General features: G+C 40.1%; 1 protein-coding gene across 1 annotated transcript; it reads left to right on the top strand.

Annotated features, from left to right (window-relative positions):
- The first annotated feature begins 13,083 nt into the window (after positions 1-13,083).
- On the top strand, positions 13,084-21,636 carry LOC110050167 (aquaporin-7-like). The gene is made up of 7 exons (XM_020756051.2): positions 13,084-13,225; positions 16,516-16,611; positions 17,666-17,792; positions 18,149-18,286; positions 19,580-19,698; positions 20,342-20,559; positions 21,034-21,636. The coding sequence occupies exons 2-7, from the start codon at positions 16,537-16,539 to the stop codon at positions 21,314-21,316; spliced, it is 960 nt and encodes a 319-aa protein (XP_020611710.1). The 5' UTR covers positions 13,084-13,225; positions 16,516-16,536; the 3' UTR covers positions 21,317-21,636.
- The last annotated feature ends 107 nt before the right edge of the window (positions 21,637-21,743 follow it).

Raw genomic sequence — 21,743 nt, 5'->3', positions numbered from 1 at the left:
CTATCCAATTTATTTTAAATTTGGACACTTTGCAAACATTAATAAAGAATAGGTCTGTTGGCAATATTGGATTTCGATGGAGCTATATAATTAATAATCTTATTGTTTCATAAAAACACGAGTGGAAGTTTGGGAGAACGTGAAATGCCGTGGCAACACGAGCCGACAAGCGAGATCATCAAGCTGTAAATTCTCTTTGCTCGCGCCATCGTTACGTGAACAGCTCGTACTAGTTCTGTTTCTATCGAGTTTTGTAATATAGGTAAGTCACTGTGCGCGCTCTGATTGTTCAAAAAGCCGTGTTATTTAGCAGATAAAGAAGCCTAAGCCGTGTATTAATTACAATGTGATAAAACATGACGGGCATTTGAGAACACGAGGGAAATGTAAAAAACACGAGCCGCAGGCTTCTTCATTTGCTATATGATATAGAGGTAATGTTGCCAAAAACTAATATATAGATTTAGCCAAAAACTTATAGATTGCAAAAACTTACCATGAAGTAAAAAAGAGAATTATTTTTCTCGGATCAGAAACTCAAAAAATGATCAATTGTGAACATGTGATTTTTCAACGTGTGGTTTTGCTAGTTTTTCGAGTTAAATTTTAACAAATTAAACTATATACAATAATCCTAACCAAGATTGTATAAATTACGTGCGCAATATATTAAGAACTTTCCAAGATAGGATTATGCAAGGAAGATGTCACAAGAAAAGTTAAGAATGCGCCAGGGATTACTTTACGCCGAAATTTTGCCTTTGCGAGTACTCCCTCCTTCTCCCCCAAAGAAATAACCTGACTTAAGCCCGCGATCCAATCGGAAAATCAGTAACTGGTTAACGGTCATCTTTAAAAACACACGCAACCTCAATGAACTCTAAACCTGAGCCCGCGATATCGTCGCGTGATACTGGTCAGCGGATAGCTTGTTGTGACAGCTGTCAATTATCAATAGCTTGGATGCCCAAAAATTAAAGATGTAGCCATGGTAATGGTGCTGCTCTCTTAGTTTTCAAAGTATTGGCGTACGGACGTACGAACGGACGGACGGACATACGTACGGACAGTCACGTGACAACCAAAATTTTTCAGATCGATGAGTTACTAAATCTTCTAAGGTATGGCGCTCCGCTCTTGCGCCTTCGGCGCGCAGGAGCTCCGCTATTAATAGCTTAATTACAAAATAAGCAGCTATAAAGAAAGCCACACAGCCAGAGACTGTGTGACCAAAACCTGTCCTTGTCCATTACTTTAAAGTTTAGACTAAGCATGTTTGTATTTTATGCTTTAACAATTTTTAACGGTTATTTAGAATGATTTTTGGTGTCTATTGCTTCAGATATTCAATGGTTATTTAAGCAATAGACCACTCTTTCTATGGGTTTACTGACGCAATAAACCACGCGGAATGTTGGGAGAACACGAGAAAAGCTTGTAAATCACGAGCCGTCAGGCGAGTGATTTCCAAGCTTCTCGAGTGTTCTCCCAACATCCCAAGTGGTTTATTGCGCCGGTAAACCCATAGAAAGAGTGGTCTATCGCTTTTATGAAACAACTATGGAAAAAAATCTGTCAATGAGAGGAAAATGTATTGTACTTTCGTGATCAAGTTGCTTGTTTTTATCAAATTCATGAGATGACGCGACAAATCAATCACAGCGACTGAAAGAATGAAAGCAGAGACTCCGCGCCGGACACGAAATCCGCAGAGCAAAGCGACGAAAACATTTCACGCTAAGAAAGATTTAAGAAAGGAAAGGAAAAGGTTATCGGTGAAAGGAAAAAGTTTATTAATTAACTCAAAAGTAAAAGTATTCTGACGGAGAAATGCAGGGATTCGTAGGTGGAATCGGTCATCACGAAAGTAAAATAAAAAAAGGCTGTACGAAAAGTGTGCAAGTAGTCCAAACTTCATGTGCTTGGTGATGCGACTCAACGCAGTGTTTAACGATAACTTTCCAATGTTTGGCGAATGGAATAAAGGTTAGTAACGCTGCCTCTGAGATTTCATTTCAAAATTTCTGATAGAAAGAAATCTTTTCCCTGCTTTTTTGACAACCTAAATTTATCAGTCAAGCCCAGCTGACTTCGTCCTCCACAAACCGTGGAAAGCACCGAAATAAGGGTTTAGAACTTCCTTAATCTTAATCTCAGGCGTAACCGGAGTCGGCGTAAAAGTATTGCCGTGGAAAAAAAGATAAAGCTTGATATGACGACCAACTTGTGGTGCTGTTTTTCCTTGCAAATTTCCATGTATATGTTGAATGAAAAGATATTCGTGTTATTGATATCTCAGCCAGTGAAATGTTCTATTGTACGGGTAAACCACGGTTCCCAATCTGTGGCAGCTCTACGCGGGAACTAGACAACTCGGAACTCTAGCGGTAACAAATGCTGCAATCTGACTGGCTGAGCTACTCGTATACTATCAGCCATTAAAATGCACTAGCTGTCGGTCGTCCACGAAATGCGACGTTTTCATTGTTCTTCCGAAGTTTTGGAAGAAAATTTAGATGTAAATGGATAATTATATTCCTGAGAAGACAAAAAGAAGGACATAAACGGTTCTTGACTTTAAAAACTTGAAACTATTGAAAAACCGGTGCGCGCGCGTAAACAACTGAAAATTTACCAAGGACAATTCAATACGTGCGATTCTGTTAAAGCGTTAAGTTCAATAATGCGTCGCAAAATATTTGGAAACCATTATTTGCTTTAATTTAAGTTCGAATTCTATTAAAACAATTAGATTATTCGCTCTCGATTTCTATGAGGTGATAGTTGATGAGGCCGAAGGCCTCGAAATCTCGAGCTCATAATCTAATTGTTAATTAGAGTGCAGTGACTGTCACTCGTCCATAAAATGCGACGTTTTTATCGTTTTCCCGGGTCTGAAAATTCAAGCGCATTGAAACGATGAAAGCCGATTAAAAACAGTAAGAGAAAATAGATTTAATTCCGAGTAGTTAAAAGTTTAGAGATTTTTTCTTAATTAAATTTATATAGAAGTCGTTTTTAACTTACCAGCCCGTAACCTTGGCGGGCACTAGTGAAAAACAATCAAAGTTTGCCGAGCCTTAAGTAAAGCTAAACTGATCGCTGGGTGAAAAACACCGTCGGCAGCTCTGTCATACATCCTGAGCAGAACACCACAAAGAAACGTAAAGGGTTTTCATCTTATAGTCACAACAGTTACCGAAATATTGAACTCCGACACAGTTCTCATCAAATAGATTCCCTCGCTTTAACACGAGCAAGTGTAAATCAGCTTCCAGGATCATCAGATGTAAACTGGGCGGGCGTTCTCTGTCGGTAGCAGTGTTTCTGATAACTGCAGGAAGTTTTAGACGTTCACAAGGCTTGAAAAGTTCATCCATAAATCCCAAAATGAAGAAGGCGACGATATGCTGTCGAAAGCGAACGGGAAGATCGAGTTATTCTGAGCAATGCACTCTGAAGCATTAGTATCTTCTTTCACGGAAAGGCCGTCTGTTTGGACAATTTTGAAGCACTTTCTGTCTTTTCTATATGCGTTGACATTTCGCCACAAAAGTCGGAAAAACTGCCCAATCAACTTGTGGCACCACGATACTAAAATACCTTTTTGAGGTTGTGACAATCATTTTTCCCGTAAAGAAATGTGTGTTTTAACGGAATACGTAATACGGTGGTGAAGTTCACTGACTGTGTAGGTTTGCCCTGGGTTTGAGACAAAGAATGAATCGGTAAACGCGCCCATCGCCGGACGTTAATTGACGACTTCCGCTCGAATATTTTTTTCTTTTCTTTAATTCATGAACCATATAATAAACAACTTAATAACCTCGACGGTTCGGTCGTTACGGGAAAATCTCAAACTGAGGTCTTGCCGTATTGACCGAGCGATAGAGATGTCAGTACGGTAGGGGTCTCTGTAAAGTGCGGACCGGATGGCGGATGGCGGATGGCGGATGATAAAATGCGGATAACAAAATGAGGATGATAAAAAGCGGATGGCAAAATGCGGATGATAAAATGCGAGAATGACAAAATGCGGTAATCATATTACGGATGATAAGATTCGGACAAGGGAAAAATACCTTACGATATTTTAGGAAGGGGGGAAAAGAATATCCGTGAACAGAATTCTATCATCATAAACCATTTTTTTCCTGTAATGGCTAGTGTAGGAATATCCATATGTTCAGTTAGGAATATTGATGTGTACTTTCGGGACAGATTTCTAAAACTAGCCTTAGGTCTTTGTAGATTCCCACGCCGTGCCGGATGCGCTTCAGTAAACTACCATTTCATCTGCTACTGATGGACTTTTATGAAAAAAAACAAGATGCGAACTTATTTCCCTGTAATGTCAATAGTAACTGACCTTTCTTAGGTTGAAACACCAAACAAAATATATTTCTGATATATTCAATTGCGTCTGTGAAAAATCCGAGGGACTTTGACGGGTTTCGCTGAAAAGGGCGTGCAAAGCTATTTTCAGTACTTCTTCATCTGGAGTTTCTTTGTGGCGTTGATGCGGCCTGTTAATTTTAAAAGAGTTGTTCGGTTTCTTTTTAACATTTTGTTTTACTAGTAGTTTAAAATCTGTGGCAACGGTCAAACTAACATCCTTCGAGTTATATTAGAGTTAGTCGTTGTCGCTGTTCTTATAATTTCCTTTTCGTGATCATCGTCTACCAGAGGTCAATCATTCATTTCGGGAAAAAGCTGTAAGTTTGTGTTTTTCGGGGTTTGTCCGTTCAGCCGTCTAATGTTGTAAATAATTGTTTATTTTTGTTCTATTTTCAGTCAAACTCGTTGTCGTGAATAAACTTAAACGTTTGTTCTTTTTTAAAACGATGTTTGGCGACTGATCGAGATTGGCTTCGCGATATGGCGGTAACATTGTTATCCTGTCGATCGGAAAATGAACCGGCGCTTTCACTAGACAAGCACACAAGGAAATGGTTAGCAAAGATTTCGAGAAATAAAGATAAGGTCGAAGTTGATTCGACTAAATTAAGTCCATCAACACACGTTTTCGAAACAAAGATAGATTCAGTCAGAGAATCGTCGCTGTCAGGCGACATGGCCCTTGTGCGGTCCACTTGCGATAGAGACACCTTTGCACACGTGTTGTGCACAGTCTTCTGCTGCGCGAAAAGTGATTGTCACAGCCTCAAAAAGGGCCTGATTACATGAGCCGGGCTGACCCGGTTAGCCGGGCTGGTGTCAGTTTGCAGGAATCTCGGCACGTTTGTTAAACGCAACAAAAATCAACTTCGCGGTTACATGACAACCGCGCCAGCCCGGTTTGCCGAGATCCCGGTATCGCGGTGCCGGAATCCCGGCTAAACGGGCTGAGATTTTTCCATGTAATCGCGTTTGCCGGGCCAGCCCAGTCCATTAAGCAAGCCCAGCACGGTTCATCATGTAACACCGGGCTGAAAGTTGATCTCGGCACACCGAAGCAGCCCAGCTCATGTAATCAGGCCCTTAGTAGTATCGTGGTGCCACAAGTTGATGGGGGAGTTTTTCCGACTTCTGTGGCGAAACGTCAACGGACATAGAAAAGACAGAAAGTGCTTCAAAATTGTCCAAACCAACGGTCTTTCGGTGAAAGAAAATACTAATGCTTCAGAATGCACTGCTCAAAATAAGCTTAACTCGACCTTCGCATTCGCTTTCGACAACACATCTTAGCCTTCTTTATTCTGGGATTTATGGATCAACATTTCAAGCCTTGTGAACGTCTGCAGTTATCAGAAACACTGCTACCGACAGAAACCGCCTGATTGTTTGCATCTAATGATCCTGGAAGCTGATTTACACTTGCTTGTGTTAAAGCGAGGGAATCTATTTGATGAGAACTTTGAGGGAGCTCAATATTTCGGTAATTGTTGTGACTAAGATGATAACTTATACGTTTCTTCGTGGTGTTCTGCTCAGGATGCATGACAGATCTGCCAATGGTGTTTTTCACTTAGCGATTTTAGCTTTACTTAAGACTCGGCAAACTTTGATTGTTTTTCACTAGTGCCCGCCAAGGTTACCGGCTGGTAAGTCATCTATATAAATTTTATAAGGAAATATCTCTAAACTTTTAGCTACTTACTTTCTCTTACTGATTTTAATCGGCTTTCATCGTTTCAATGCGCTTGAATTTTCAGACCCGGGCTCTTCCTAATCTGCATAATCCGTAATCGGCCCGTGGGCATCACGGCTGCATAATGACCACTCAGATCTCGCTCTTAGCCAATCAGAGCGCCCGTTATATCGGCCACAAGCCAATTCAGAAAAGGGCTGAATAATCTACATGTATATAACTATTAAGCCCAAAGAAAATACGCGCGCTGATTGGTTAAAAATCGTGTTTTTATTTAACAAATAAAGAAGCCTAAGCCGTGTATTACACTGTAGTAAAATACTCCGGACATTTGAGAACACTCGAGAAATGCAGAAAACACTCGCTTGCGACTCGTGTTTTCTACATTTCGCTCGTGTTCTCAAATGCCAGTCGTGTTTTACCATAGTGTAATACACGGCTTAGGCTTCTTTATTTGTTAAATAAAAAACACGATTTTTAACCAATCAGCGCGCGTATTTTCTTTCGGCTAAATAGTTATATACATGTAGATTATTCAGCTCTTTTCTGAACCGCGGTAAGTCATGGACTTATCTATCAAGAACCATCAGCCTTTAAAGGCAGTGATCTTATTAGATATCACTAATAATAATAATAAGTCTGCAAGCGAGCCAAGTGGCCCATCAGGCCGGAGCTTATCCCGGTTTCTGTAGCATGAAGCGACTAGGAGTATTTCTACTCCCCCCTGGATGGGATACTAGTTCATCGCAGGGTTACCCCCAGCATTAAGTTCGCCGGTACCCATTTATACACCTGGGTGGAGAGAGGCACTGTGAGAGTAAAGTGTCTTGCCCAAGAACACAACACAATGTCCCCGGCCAGGGCTCGAACCCGGACCGCTCGATCCGGAGACGAGCGCACTAACCATGAGGCCACCGCGCCTCCCAGTGGTAACCCACTGACATTAGATATCACTGGGGTTTATCAAAACATATTTCCCAACATATATTTCCCGGAAGTCCGCTAAATAGGTCCAAATAGATGCAATCTAGCAGTCCGAAACAAATAAATTTTGGACGTTTGCTAATCTTTATCGTCTATCTCTATTCATTGTTATCTCATACAGATCACTGATTCTGTAGTGAATAGTCCATAGAGTTTTATAGTTGTTATGTTTGTAACTTTCAGATACTTTCCCCAGAACCCAGGGTGGTTAACCAGGGTTAAAAGATGTGAACAGAGCAGCAGAATCGAAAAGATAGCCTGTACCATTGTTTACAAGGACAGCCTAACTGCTCTGGAAGCTAATGCTTATCGGACTAACCCCAAAACGAAATCCTGGTTTTTCATTGGGCAAAAAATTTGGGGCATGGTATTTTTGGTGTCCAATCGGTGAGCTGCATCTGATCACTCCTATTTCATGTCTGTTCACACTATATTGTTTTTGCCATCGATCGATGGCAAAACATGCTATCCAGCATCGTTTTTCCTCACAGATCTTGTCAATTTTTTGAACCTTTAGATAACCGTAACTTCTTACACTTTATCACGCTCTTTCCATTTCTGGTATCTATTTTGTACCAATATCAATTTCTTTTAATGATTGAAAAGGGCACGAGCCAGGGCCAGCCTCATTTAAAAAAAAAAGTTTCGATACTTATCATGCAGTGTCAATATTTAGAAGGAAAAGTTATAAAAATAGTTGCATAGTTGCTTTTGGACGTTTTGTGGCAGTTACTGAATGCTCAGTGATGTAAGTGTTTTTCGATTCTTTGGCAGGTTTAATGGTTTGCGTTATTACAACTTTTCATGAAAAAGAAAAATTGATTTCAAGGTGAAGAAACATACGGTTTGACCTTATATATGCTTTTACTTATAGCTGTTAATATAAAGTATGTAATGCTATGTTGATCGAAATGGATTAGGAGCAGCTGTAAGGATAAGCTCCTAATGCTCTGTCCTGGCTCGCGTCTCAAATAGCATCTTCTAACCAGGCTCCTACCACAAGCAGACCTGTTGCAGGACCGCTTTAACAGATTCTGGAGGTGCGATGGCGAGATACTGGCGCCCTGACTAGCATGCCTCCGGTAGTTGGGACTCGTAGCTCAGGAGGGCAGCTCATCTAATTAAGAGACGGAAAACGTTCCTTCTAAACCTGGGAAGATCAAAAGACCAGACTGGGGGTTGGGTAATGAAAATATAAGCTCTTCTAGCAAAAACAAATAGAAAACAAAACCGAACTTGGACATTATTCTTAATATTACAAGAATTTGAAAAGAAAGAATAATAAAGACGTAACAATTTATTTGATCACTGAAATGCGATACTGTCTTCAGACATTCATCTTCCTTAAACTGTTCTTGCCGCACTACCAGTCTTCCACCTGTTTTGAAGATGGCAGCCTGTAGCTCAGGCTTCGTACAAGCCACATGATGCTGGACCTGTTTCTGGGCCCATTTACCAGGAACTCGCCATTTTCTCGCATTTTCTGGCATAACAGCTTGAAATAACTCTGTTGGGTTTCCCGGCGCCTTGTGGGCGTTCGATGGTAGCTTCACGACTTGAATCTTTGACTCTGTAAACCGCTAAACTTACTGAGTCACAGGATTAGAGTGTTATTTAAATGGATTGTTGCACCTTCCAGATAGTTTCTCGTCGAATTCCTGACAAAATATCCGCAAACACCTATCGATGTTCTTCGCACAGCAATAATACTAGTTTAACATTTCGATGTCGATAAAAAAACATGTGACTCTTTTGTTTTCTCAGAATTGAATCACGTGACTTTCCGTACTTTTGTGATTGGATACGCTGTAACTTAAGGTGGCTGAACACAGTTTTTGATACCTGCGCTTCGTTCGCCTTTTTCTCTAAAACCTCAAAAATGACAACAAGCAAGTTAACAACATAAACTTGTTTTTTTTTATAGTTAAGCTGACGTATGTGCCGTTGCCATGGCAACATGAATAAATATAAACAGGCCTTTAAAATCGGTTTTGGTTATTTGCAAAAAAATTAGTAATAAGATTTTCTTTATAATTTGCATGCAACAAGCTTGTAACGATGCTCTCAAGTTAACACTGACTATTGTAATACTAATTTAACAGAAAGATCTTTAATTATCTCTTGTTGAAGGTTCACTGGAAGCTCTAGAATTTCCTCCGTTAAAATTCAATTTTTTTCCAATACTCCAATTACTTATTTCCTAAAGTATTTTCGTGCCAAATTTCGTGAAATTCTAATGTTTGCTTCTCGATAAATGAGCGTATTTCCGAGAAAGCTATTCCACACTCAATCGAAATTTTTTTATTTACTACGCCGCGCTGCATTTAACTGGGTTCTTTTGGTAACAAAGAAAAATCTGAGAATTGCTGGGTTCTCTGCAGCGTTACCTTTTCTAACATACCTTTGTAGGAAAAGACTAAAACCATCAACACACGTTGTTCGATTATGAAAAAAATAACACAGATAATGCGGGCATTGAGCAAATAAATGATCGCTGTATAAACGTCGTGTTTGTTTTTTGCAATCCTTGTGCGCGCACGGAATCGCATTAGCAAGAGTGCGCGCGAAATCTGTGTTCGGCCACCTTAAGTCTTCTTAGCGTGATCCATATGAAAATAACTTTCCATGTGTGGAATCAAACAAAGTTTAAGAAAATCACAAAATCATTTGTGACACTTTGCTTGTTTTAAATTTTTGTTGTAAAACGTCGATCCAGAACAGTTTTGTTACAAGAATATGGAGGCTGAAATCTCTAGACTTTTAAGAATAAACCCAAGGCTGAAATTTTGAACAGAATATAATTTTGTCTGAACGTTGGAAATTTGTAAATGCAATACAATTTTCTTTTTTTTTTTTAAATAAACCGTATAAAATTCTTCCTATCTCTAAACGGCAAAATTAGCCAAAAAACACTAGCATTAGCTGTATGTTGGATCGTGAAACCAAATAGCTTGTGTAAAAAGCAAGCTTGAAACATGGGAAATTATATTTAACAAGACTAAACAAACTACGATGGCAGTGGAATTTCTTTTAATTTCATTTTGGGCAGTCATTTTGCAATGGTACTTATTTTACATCAATGATTTGATTTGCACTAAGTTAAAGCCCTTTCGTTTCATTGGTTTAACTGATCCACGGCGACTGCTCGTCTTCTCGTTCTAAAGACAAACGTTCTCATTTCTGAGTAGACGCCAACAGTAAATCAATGGATTAAGAAAAGAGCTGATCATGACAAATGTGTGAACCCAGTTGCAAAAAGTATTCGCTCGAGCGGAGTATTTGCATGGATACCTGTGGCGGATCCAGACCTTGAGCTAAGGAGGGGGGGAGAGCAGTTTTGTTTTGCTTGCCCTGCCGGCTTTACTTCCTTCTGTGATTTTTTCTTTTTTTTACCCAAATAGGGGGGAGCCGGGCCCCCTGGGCCCCTCCCCTAGATCCGCCACTGGATACTTCTAAAAGGAGATAGACAATTGCTGGTACGAAGCATAACCGTTACTACAGCACCAACTACAAACACAGTTGTCTTAAGCGCTTTGTTCCACTTCAAAAATCTCTCCACTTCTCGTTGAGGTAACTGTTCAGTTTTATTATCGTGCTTTTATTTCTTCTTCCTGCTTCTCGTACATGTTCACAGCTTCGTCAAGACTTTCTTCCACATCAACCTTCGCCCAGTGACGTGAAATATTGTTTTAATTCTCAAAATGTCCGCTTTTTTGAAAAACCGAGACAAAATGTTTGTTATATTGACGTCTCTATGCCTCTGTCCTCTAATAGATCATAGGTGAGAACCAATCAAGATGCGAGAATAATTTGAGTTATTATATAAATAGAAAAAGAAAACATTTTCTCCGAGTTTCTATCGAGTCATACAAACACTCTTAACAGTTTGGGAGAACTCGACAAAGCTGTACAAACACTTTAGCCTGCATCTCGTGTGTTCCTTCTCTCGAAGGTTCACTTTTGTTTCTGATTAAAACAATTACGTTATTCGCTCTCGATTTCTATCACGTAATAGCTGACTAGGGCGCAGCCCGAGTCAATTGTCACGCATAGAAATTGAGAGCGAATAATCTAATAATTTTAGTATAAATCTACTAGTGGTCCAAATACTTCGAAAACGCAAAGAAGCAGCCCCCAATTCGTTAAGATGCACACACTACTAGCCTACTCACTATTTACAAAAGAATAGAGAGTGAGCAGCGCAGCCAATCATAGAACGCCATTCGTGATAGAGTGCTAGTAGATTTATACCAAAAATGCGATAGAACTAATGTACTCGGCGCAGAGAAAAAAATTGTCATCTTCCGCCTGCCTGTAATATAGATCGGATGACGTATAACACAAAACCTGAACTGAACTTTTGAGTCAAGACATAATGAAGGGAGAAACATCACCAGACGAAATTCATGACTTCAGGATATCTAATTTAAAACCATTTGAAAAGAGAAAAGCCATTTGTCGGTAATTGTTATCCGATCTTGTCATCACCAGCCTCAAGCGGGTAGTCATCTGACTTCCCCTGGTATATAAAAATCATAAGGTCCTACAGCTCTTTTCTCTGTGTGTTCTATCGCTCTCAGGAGTTTCTTCCTGCACTCGTTACAAGAGTCGCCGTGGGTCAGAAAGAGAAGAAATATTGATATTCCAACAGCTGAAAGACCCTTAATTAAACGCCTCCAAAACATACAACTGATTTTATTGGAATAACTTCTAATCGTAAAAAGCAATATTCCATCCAATATTCCTGCTAACGAGTCAAGCGAAATTCTTGCATCGCAACAAAGAGTTCTTCTCTGGCCCACTACAGCGTTACCACCGGTAGTCTCGATTTCCGCCGCTCTCTCGAGGTCACTCGAGCCCACGTTAGCGGCAATGCGACTTTTTTTGGGGGGGGGGGGGCGGGGAAGGCGGGGTTGTGTTACCCTATCTTTTACCTACTGAACAATGACGCACGTTGCTCCTCGGACAATGATACACCTAGCCTTTCCACGTGAAATGAGATAAATTTAAGATGTCAATTAAATAAAAAGAGCGCGTGAACTTCTTTTTGAAAGAACCCCGCGGTGAGCCAGTCCAGTCACGTCTCCCACGACTCGTGAATCTCGCGTGCCTTGCCGCGTGCGCGCCCATGCCCGTTTCAAGTTATTTCATTTACAATATATCATAAGAAGACGCTAAGTCTTGTCAGCTCAATCACAAACGGATTATTTTTGTACCACTTATAATCCATGTCCAAGCTCCCCAAGTCCGCGTTCAGAAGCTGTCTAATACAGGTAGAAATTACTTGAAATTGTTCATAATCGCCTGTCAGAAAATATTGCAAAGATGGACCTTTCTTGATAAGCCAGATCATTAATAGAGGGGAATGGTTATGGTTATGTCCGGTAAACATCAAAGGAACAAACAAAGATGCCAAGAATTATGATGAAAGGTCCACCACCGTGCAGTCTTTTGTTTTGAATGCATGAATTACGTATACGTAATCAAAACGTTTCTATTGATTTGTTCCTCAGAGTAGTCCTCAGTCAGAAGTAAACACGTATTGTGTTTTGTGCACGGCCAGAGGCAAAAACAGCGAACAAAAACAAACAGCAAAGAACTTTGTCGGGTCTTACAACCATTTCCCTCTTTTAGCTATGGCCAGATTACATTGCTTCAATTAAGCGTTAGAGCATGTTTCGTAATTAAGTCTAGTCTGTATAGTCTGAGGCGGTCACATGGTTGATTATTACCGACGCAATATGTCTCGCACCCACCGTGAGCTATTTGCTAGACACAGAAGAATGGTAGAATTAGAGGAGATTTGATTATTGCACTTTGATCTGGAGTTTCGAATTCGTTCTTGGTCGAAATCCACCTGCCCATCAGGCCTCGTTTTATGAAGACCTCCCACACACTCTCTCGAATCTGTCTATCTTAGGTCCGTGAAACACCATTGTGGCAAAGCTTTATGTCAAGATACCGTCACAGTGTTTATTTACCAAAACTAATAACTGCTGGTTAATGCTTAATGCATAGCCTTGTTTGAACACATAAACATCCACTACCCACGTACGCCACAGCGAAGGAGAAAACAGAAACAGTATATTCACGCTGTAGGAACTCGAGCCACAAATTCCAACACCGGACAGGCATCGTTTTATTTATAATGTAAGTGCTTGAGTAATTCTTGTAAAATTTAACCTTGCGAACCAGGTCATTGCGTTCTATAGCCCAGAGCTGGTTGAAAAGAACAGTCTCATTTGCATTAGTTACCCTAATGCAAAGTTTCTTTGTCACCCGTAGTCACTTTATCACCCGTTTTATTTGCAGCTTCTTCTTCAATTGCTCAATCTGTTCTCGTTAGCATCGGTGTTTTATTGTTCGCTACAAGAACACCGTCGCTAATAAATTTAATTCCGTTTTATAAGCCTCTTCTGGTTAAATTCAACACGGCCGAATATTTGTTTACTTTTTCTTAAAATTCGATGCCACATAAAACATATCTGTCTTCGGAAAAAAAGGCACAATATTTCAACTAATTATCGTAATTAAATAATGTTGCATTTTGCTTTAGCTTTTTCGTAAATGGTACTTTCGTAGCGTTAGTCTTTTTCGGATAGGTACGGCACTGTTTACATTGCTGCAAATCGCTGCTTGGCATCCCAGAAATGATTTGATACAGTTAGTTTTGCACAAACATAAATGGGCACTGGATTTAGCAAGGAGGAAAGGCACGCTTGGCCTGCCCTGGAAACGTCACAACAAAATGTTTAACATACATCACTCAACAAATTGGTTTATTTGGAAGATCTTTCTTAATCGTAACAACAAGATTTATAAATTTGGTTTTATTCTTTTCTAAGTCCGGCCTATTTGCAATTCGATCGTTTTACCGCCCCCCAATTTTGCAACAGACTCCGCGTAGACTGAAAAGCTTGACTTATCATGCGGATTTGAACGGTGGTTTTGCTTCAGACTGACAGACAGTTCCAAATTGTAAACGTCACAAATTCCGACATCAGAAAATGCCGCAGATTTGCCCTCAAGGCTCATACAACGACGGCAATGTCAGCAAGCCATTTTTTTAAACACATTGCACGAAAATTTGTAGTTATTTCATTCATCAGTATGGGATGTACTGAGCGAAGTCATTGTTACTGTGTGCCTGTAGCAAGAACTGCTAGACAATGTCTTGAGGAAAGGATATCAAGGTGGTGATCTATAAGTGGGAGAGGCAACTGGTAGGGTAGTAAACTTAATTTCCGCAGCTATACAATGACTCTGTTCGTTCAATAAAACATTGAAAAACTACATTAGAAGTGGACATCACGTTGAAAAGTTTCATGAAAGTAACTACGAAACATTGTTCTATCAGGTCAAGCTAATGGTGCATTTTCTCGATTAATATTAGCCAAGGGGAGAAATTAGATACCTTCCGCCATTACCCTGGGCTATTGTTTTCATGTATGTTACTTAGCCAGATTTTTGCATTAAAATTTATTTTGTCATGGGGCTGATGATAATTATAATGTTGTTTACTTTCTGAGCAGCTGAGTTTATAAGCGTTAAAATTTGGCGGAATTGAAGGTCTCCAGTGGCAGAAAGGCTACTTGTAGCGATATATCCAGGCGACTGTTTGGTACAATATAAAGTGTGATTTCCATTGAATTCTATACCATTAAACGCCCCGAGGATATAGTGCCATAAAAAGAACCCGTTTTACACCTCTAGTGCATACAAGCAAAACTAAAGAAAAGAGCTTAGTCAGTCAGATTAGTAAACCCTGGGATTATAGAGTTTGTTCCATATCATCGAATTAAAAGACCAGGGAAAATGTAGACACGTCCGGCATACAAATAAAAGCAAATGTAAAGGACGAAATTATCTTTCTGCGGCACAAGCTAGTATTCATGTGGAAGAGAAGCTTCTTCGATCTAACTTGTTTAGCATTCTGAAGCAAGTATACACCACGGAAACTATCAAAGAATTTCAGAACTTCTTTGTTTATGGGTGCCACTGAGAAAATTGATGATATTCTTATTATTTTTCTTTCTCGTGGGAAATGGTCTCGATGCTGTATGTTAATATAGGCTTACAAGATAAGCTCCGGCTGTTATTTACATTTATTTATTTGCTTTAGGAATTTGCTTTCGTTTATCTAAGGAAGAATTTAATGGCAAAATAGCCGCCCAGAATCTCGACGCCTAATAAGAATGCCCCAAGGCTCAGAATGTTAGACCTTGTAAAATTGATGTTATACTCTTTAATCTGCTTAACCTTGATGTTATACTTCAGGTTCTTTTTTCGTCTTTTATTAATCTCCTTATCCACCGAGTACTTATAATTTGTGTCCTTTGCACCTCGGGTAGAGTTATCTAGTCACGTCTTGAGGCCGCAGGATCTTGAACCGAGTCTCAGACAAAAAAAGGTTTCAAATTCTTTGTTCGCGTATTCGCCGGTAGATCTTTTATGATGCTAAATGGGCCACACCGGCTAAAAAATTCTACTTCACTTTACTGAATAATCGATGTTCATTACTCCTTTCTGCATAAAGCATCATCAAGTTTGTTTGTACCAGCCCTGATCAAGCTGAATGGAGTAAACAATGAAATGACATGCAGAATATTTCTCTGCGTGTATGGTCTGTGCCAGGAGAGCCAACTTTACCACGGATGATCAAACCTTTAGTGTGTCTACATGTAGACCAGTGACCACCTAGCTACACACTGTTCTTTGATCATTCCGCCGTAAATTTAAACCCTGATGTTATATTTGCTCAAGTCTCTGTGGATTAACTTTGCTTGGCGTAATTTTCTGGTAGAAAGCTCGGGTCTGAATTGCGGTTATCCTGAAACTGGCCTGATTGAAGGAAAACCATTAGAAATAATTTTCAAAGAGTTTTTACAGGAAGACTTTGGATAAGGCCGTATGTTTTGGTGAAATACGAGAATTCAAGTAATTGGATCAGGAGAAGAATCCCAGGCTGCTAGCGATTTACTTCTCAGCAGGAGAGGCGCAGCGCAATTGTCCGTTAGAATTGAATTATCCTTACATAACTCGTAATCCAACAGTGAATTCCTCGGGATTTACGGTATTACATGACCCACAACATTACTCTCTTTAATGAACTTCTTAACCACAAAAATCGGTTGACAATAACACGGCCATAGAACGCTTTGTGGCAAACAAATACTTATTTCATCTGTATTTTACGTGCTCTCCGATAGGACGGTCTTGGCGACAAGGTGTCTTCAATTGTTTTTTGGTCTCCAGTTACGGATGTCGTGAATCCGCTGGAATCTTTTGTACCATTACAAACGCTGCTTAAAAATACAAGACGTTGGCTCAAGTTCAAAATAATTCTGGAACTCCAACGCGTTTCATTTTTCAGTCAAAATTAAATACGCTGTTATATAACCAAGACTCAATTGAGTTTTCCGCTTTATTCCATTCTATAGTGCGGAGAAGAGACTTTAACCATGGCTGTTCGTTTTCGTTTACCCGCCTTGGTGAGAGAAGCTTTGGCTGAGTTCGCTTCCACCTTCATTTTACTGGTGAGTGGATTGAGTGATTCTGGTATACAAGGAAATATAAGAAAATGTTACACGCTATTTTACACAACGATATTTATAATAAGGAAAAACAGCCTCGAGTAAACTGGTCGGCGTCAAGTGGTGTGATTTTCACAAGGAGTGGCATATAAAGGTCTGACTATCCCAATGGGAAATAATACAAAGCAATTTAATTAAATACTTGTGAAATGTTCGTGGCTAGTCTGACGCGCGTTTCGTCTCGGCCAAGAGACTCTTCAGAGACCTTTAGAATTCAAAGGCAAACTCGTTGAGCATCACGCCCAAAGTCCCGTTCGCAAATTCTTGATGTTGACAGTCTGGCCCTCTATCGCAGAAGGATTCCCAACCGTACGTTCACGAGTTAAATTTATACAAAAGCAAACAATTGTCAATTTAATTAAAGAGCTAAAAGAAATTTATTTTAATTTATTTCATTTTAATTGCGAGCTTGAGACATTCAGACCTTGTCTATGAAAAAACAAACAAACAAACAACAATCTGTACTTCGAGACTTTCATAGCCTTGCAAACTATCTTTAATGGCCTTGCAAAAAATCGAGACTGCCATATGATATTTTTGAAAAAAATAGTGAATGCGAGAAGGGCATACCGCGAGAACGGCATGCCACATCCCTTATATACGCCTTCTCGTACTTAGAAAAAAAACATTAACATAAATTTTGCGTTTGTGAAGAAGCTAGAAAATTGGAATAGATGGTCAGGTTATTTTCCCTTTCTTGTTAATTTTTTAATTTTCCATTCCCAAGCAGCGCAACAGTTATCAAATGGCGTGGGGATAGGCAAGCTTCATGCAAAATTCAAACCCGCCTTTGATGTCGCCATGAATTCTTAAGCAGAGCCCAACTCAAAATTGCCTTTTTCTCAAATACAGCTATAGATGTGCACCCAGCCACGTTGCATCCAGTTTCAGAGAAGCCAAATAGGGAACGAAAACAAAAATCGTATGAAGTTACCTTTACTCTCCACGTGAAAACAGGGAATGCCATAAAAAGGTTTTTTTTATATACATTTCGTAGATGTTTGGAATAGGATCAGTGGCCCAGATGGTTCTTAGTAGATGGAAGTTTGGAAATTTCTTCTCAGTCAACTTCGGTTGGGGAATTGGAGTCACACTCGGCTGTTACTGGGCTGGCGGTGTTTCAGGTATGCATCTGAATAATTGTGTGAGCGATTTTGCCCTCAAGCAGTGTCTCTTCACGCTGGGGTAATCTCTACACGGTGCATTTACAGATCAGAAGTGTGACCTGTTCTCTTAAAACCAGCATGACCCTCTCCAGTTCGAAAAGTCGGCAAAATTCTTCCCAGCATGGCGTACAGTTATGCTCCTCCTCTGAACGAACAAAACGAACCCACAGCGAAAAACAGCATTTCTTACATCTTGTCAGTAACCGGTCGCAATTAAATTAAAAATTTCAAGCTGCATTCTTTTTCCTTCTATTCTATTAACTGGATCACCCTAAATGAAGCAGTTCCATCGATCGTATTTGGATTCTTTGCAGGCGCTCACATGAACCCCGCGGTGACATTAGCTTTCGCTGTTGTCAGGAGGATTCCCTGGAGAAAAGTTCCCGTATATTGGACGGCCCAGATGCTGGGAGCCTTCGTGGCTTCGGCTTGTATTTATGCAGTATACTACGGTGAGTTTAATGCAAATACTCACACAGTAAAGTTATAGTACAGGTTCGCCAGCTCTCAGACAACACCCTTTTTCATTTCATAACTTATTTAGTTACCGTAGAATTCCGAAAGTAACGGTCCCTGTTACTTTCGGATTTAGCAAGCAAAAAGAGCCGCTACTTTCGGGTAGCCGTTACGTTAGTCATGGGTACCCGTTACTTTCGGATGATTAAAAACGTTTGTACGGTAACAGTCATTTCAGACAAACCGGACGCATAACACATGAAATAAAAAGTTCCATTGGTGTGTGTTCCTGACTACCTACATAACCAAAGCAGACTGTATAAGCAATAAAGGTCCCAAATGCTGGTACTGAAGGGTGAAACTATTTTATCGCATTATATCGTGATGGAACTGATTACACTACGGTGCATCAATTGAATGTGCTGCCAGACAAATACAGCCCATAAATCATAATTTCAAGAAAAATTCAGTGAATTTGGAAATGAAATTACAAATAACTCTTCAATTTGTTCAGTCCGGCGGTCAGAGTGCTTCATCCGCATTGCGCTTGAGATCAGAGAGTTTCTCTTTTAACTTAGTGACTTCTTTAAAGGTCTACCACTTTCGGATGGGCCGTCACTTTCGGGGTTCAATAGGAAGGTAAAAAATTAAAGTTCCTTTCGGGAAGCCGTTATTTTTTGGGGGGGGGGGGGGCGGTGCGTTACTTTCGGAATTCTACGGTAGTAAGAATGCTTTATCGGGCAATTGTAAAAGATGTAAAGAATTTTGCACGAAAGATGTGAGTTTTTTTTATTTAGTTTCTCGTCATCTCTTCCCCAGGGTATTTTGGCTAACCATCCCCTGATATACAATTACCCCTTCCTTCTGTTACATAATCCTGTTTAATAAGGTGAACTTAGTACCCATGTAGGGAAATAAGAGTTTCCGACAAACAAATATTACCTGGTTGTTTAGTTTAATTTCCTTCAAAGCATGTCAGCGGCCTTGGACTCAAGGGGTGGGGATCAAATGAGAGAGAAGAACGGGGGGGGGGGGAGATCACAGAAGACTATTTTTATTCAATTTAACTGTACTTTATGATACCGAGTTAACTTAAGTCAAAATCGAACTCCATTAGTGTGTATAATGAGGAACAAGAAATAAATCACCACGCCTTAATGAATTCCTACACCTTAACATCCCCCATGTAACTCGTGCAGTTGGTATTAAGCTTATCATGGACAATTGGTTGCTTAATTGTAACCAAGAGAAAATGAGGTAGATCATGGTCTCTTGTTGTAACCTTATAGATGCACTGAATGAGTTTGATGGAGGCGTCCGACAGATATCGGGCGCAAATGGCACAGCGGGGATCTGGGCAACATATCCTCAATCCTACTTATCAACCTGGAATGGCCTTGTAGACCAGGTGAATTGTTAGCTTTTGCGACTAAATATTCCATTTTGTACAGCAGACCAAAGACAATCTATTACGTGTGAAATGACTTGATATGTCTTATTACAAAGAAAATGCCAAGGAGGGGTTCAATCCACCCTACCCCCTCCTCCTTTGTGCGACCGTGATGGTATGAGTTAACGTGTATGTCGGAGAATTCTACTAGAATACTAATAAAGTTGGAATTCAATGTAATGTAAGTGTTTCCTTCCAGCGTCAGGGTAATCCAAAACGTACGTCCTTCAGAATCTAGGGAGATCAATGTAAAATATAAAATGGTTCCGCTTTTATCTCCATACCCGGCCAGAGGTGTTTCTGGGATCTGGGCCAAAAAGTTATATATTCTGATGGCCTAACGTTTCAGAGATTCGTTTGGTTTGTATGACGCGCTTATGTTTGGTTCTAATTTTCGTGCGACAAGTAAGTAAGTTTCGGCTGATGAATAGCTCATCAGCTCCAAAAGCCAAAATCTCGAATTCTTCGGATAACTAACGTTTTTAAATTTAAAATTTAGGGATATCGGGCATCTTCATGAGCTATGACAGAGTTTTGCCATATATTTGCTCCTTTAATTGCTACTGATTGATCCGTTAATTAATTACTCTACCTTTGATAGGTGGTTAGCACAGCTCTGCTGGTGGGCTGCGTGTTCGCCATCATTGATAAGAACAACAATTCTCCCGACCAGGGGGTGGTACCAGTGATAATTGGCCTTGTAGTGTTTATCATTGGCGCCACTTTCGGATATAATTGTGGTTACGCCATAAACCCCGCCAGGGATCTGGGACCCAGATTGTTTACTGCCGTTGCTGGTTGGGGCTTTGAAGTGTTCACGTAAGTATTTGATTAATTTTATTTATAAATGCTTAAACGAGCTTTCTCGTGAGAGAGAATAAGAGAGTGTGAGAGTAAGCGACCTCGAACCTATTGTGAATCAGGCTATGCAGCATGAATTGCCTTCCACAGCGTCAAACGAAGTGCGTACGTATAGTTCCCGCCAAAACGGCCGCCTACAAACTTGTCAAGTTTTTAAAACCATCGTTTTTGGGCCGGACGATAAGACACTGGAAAGACAACCTTTGTAGCTTGCAATTGAGCTACTGTCACCCAGTCTGGTCTGTCGGCTCGTATGATTAAACTGTCTAGTCAAACGCCTTACAATACAATTTTTAAGAGTTGTGAAGAAGTGTCTAAGAGCAGTGTTGCTTCCCCTAGGCGGGATGCTAAGCTCTAGGCCAGCGCGTCGATCTCTTTTCTCATAACTTTATTCCATCGGTCTGCTAATGCTGGTTCACTTGTACTTCACAGTGAGGCAAACAACTGGTCCTGGGTACCAGTAGTGGGCTGTTTGTTGGGCGGAGTGCTGGGAGCTTTCTTGTACATTGCCCTAATTGAGATGCATCACACACCCGACAACGATGGAGAGACTGCGTACGAACTCCAAAGTATTGTTACTAGTAAGCCCGAAGTTTGTAGGATGCAAGGAAATGGACTGGGGATGGGTAACATGGCTTTTACGGAGGACGGAATGGGCCCCAATAACAACCAGGGATTGGGCACGAACGTGACCGAGAAGACTTCCCAATTGTAATCAGTGGGGTCTTCAAAGTGGCTGTTTTACAAGGAAAACAACTTATTAGACTGTGCTTCTTTTTTTGCTAACAAAAACAACGCTACAATAGATAGTCAAAGTGATTACAAAATGCCAGCACGCAGATATATAATTGATCTAATTTTGTGTTAAAGTCTCAATTTTGTTCTGCGTCGGAGGTAGTTTATACAAGTGTATAAATTTTGCAAAAAAAAAAAAAAAAAAAAACGTTCAGTAGCCATTTGTATAAAGTAGAATTCCGATAATAAAACTGATTGTACTGTTTATGGTTTGTACTTATTATTAAATATGCAATCGCAGCCTTGTTGTTTTTCCTTTATTTATAAAGGTAGTACAATTAATAGATTGAGACGAGGATGGGATGCGTACCCAATTAGGCTTGTCTTTGGTTATAAATTTCGTCAAA

This window comes from Orbicella faveolata, unplaced genomic scaffold, assembly GCF_042242905.1.
Source record: "Orbicella faveolata isolate gen_17 unplaced genomic scaffold, um_ofav_v1 contig_46, whole genome shotgun sequence".
NCBI classification, from domain to species: Eukaryota; Metazoa; Cnidaria; class Anthozoa; order Scleractinia; family Merulinidae; genus Orbicella; species Orbicella faveolata.
This window is presented reverse-complemented; position numbering and strand designations above follow the sequence as displayed.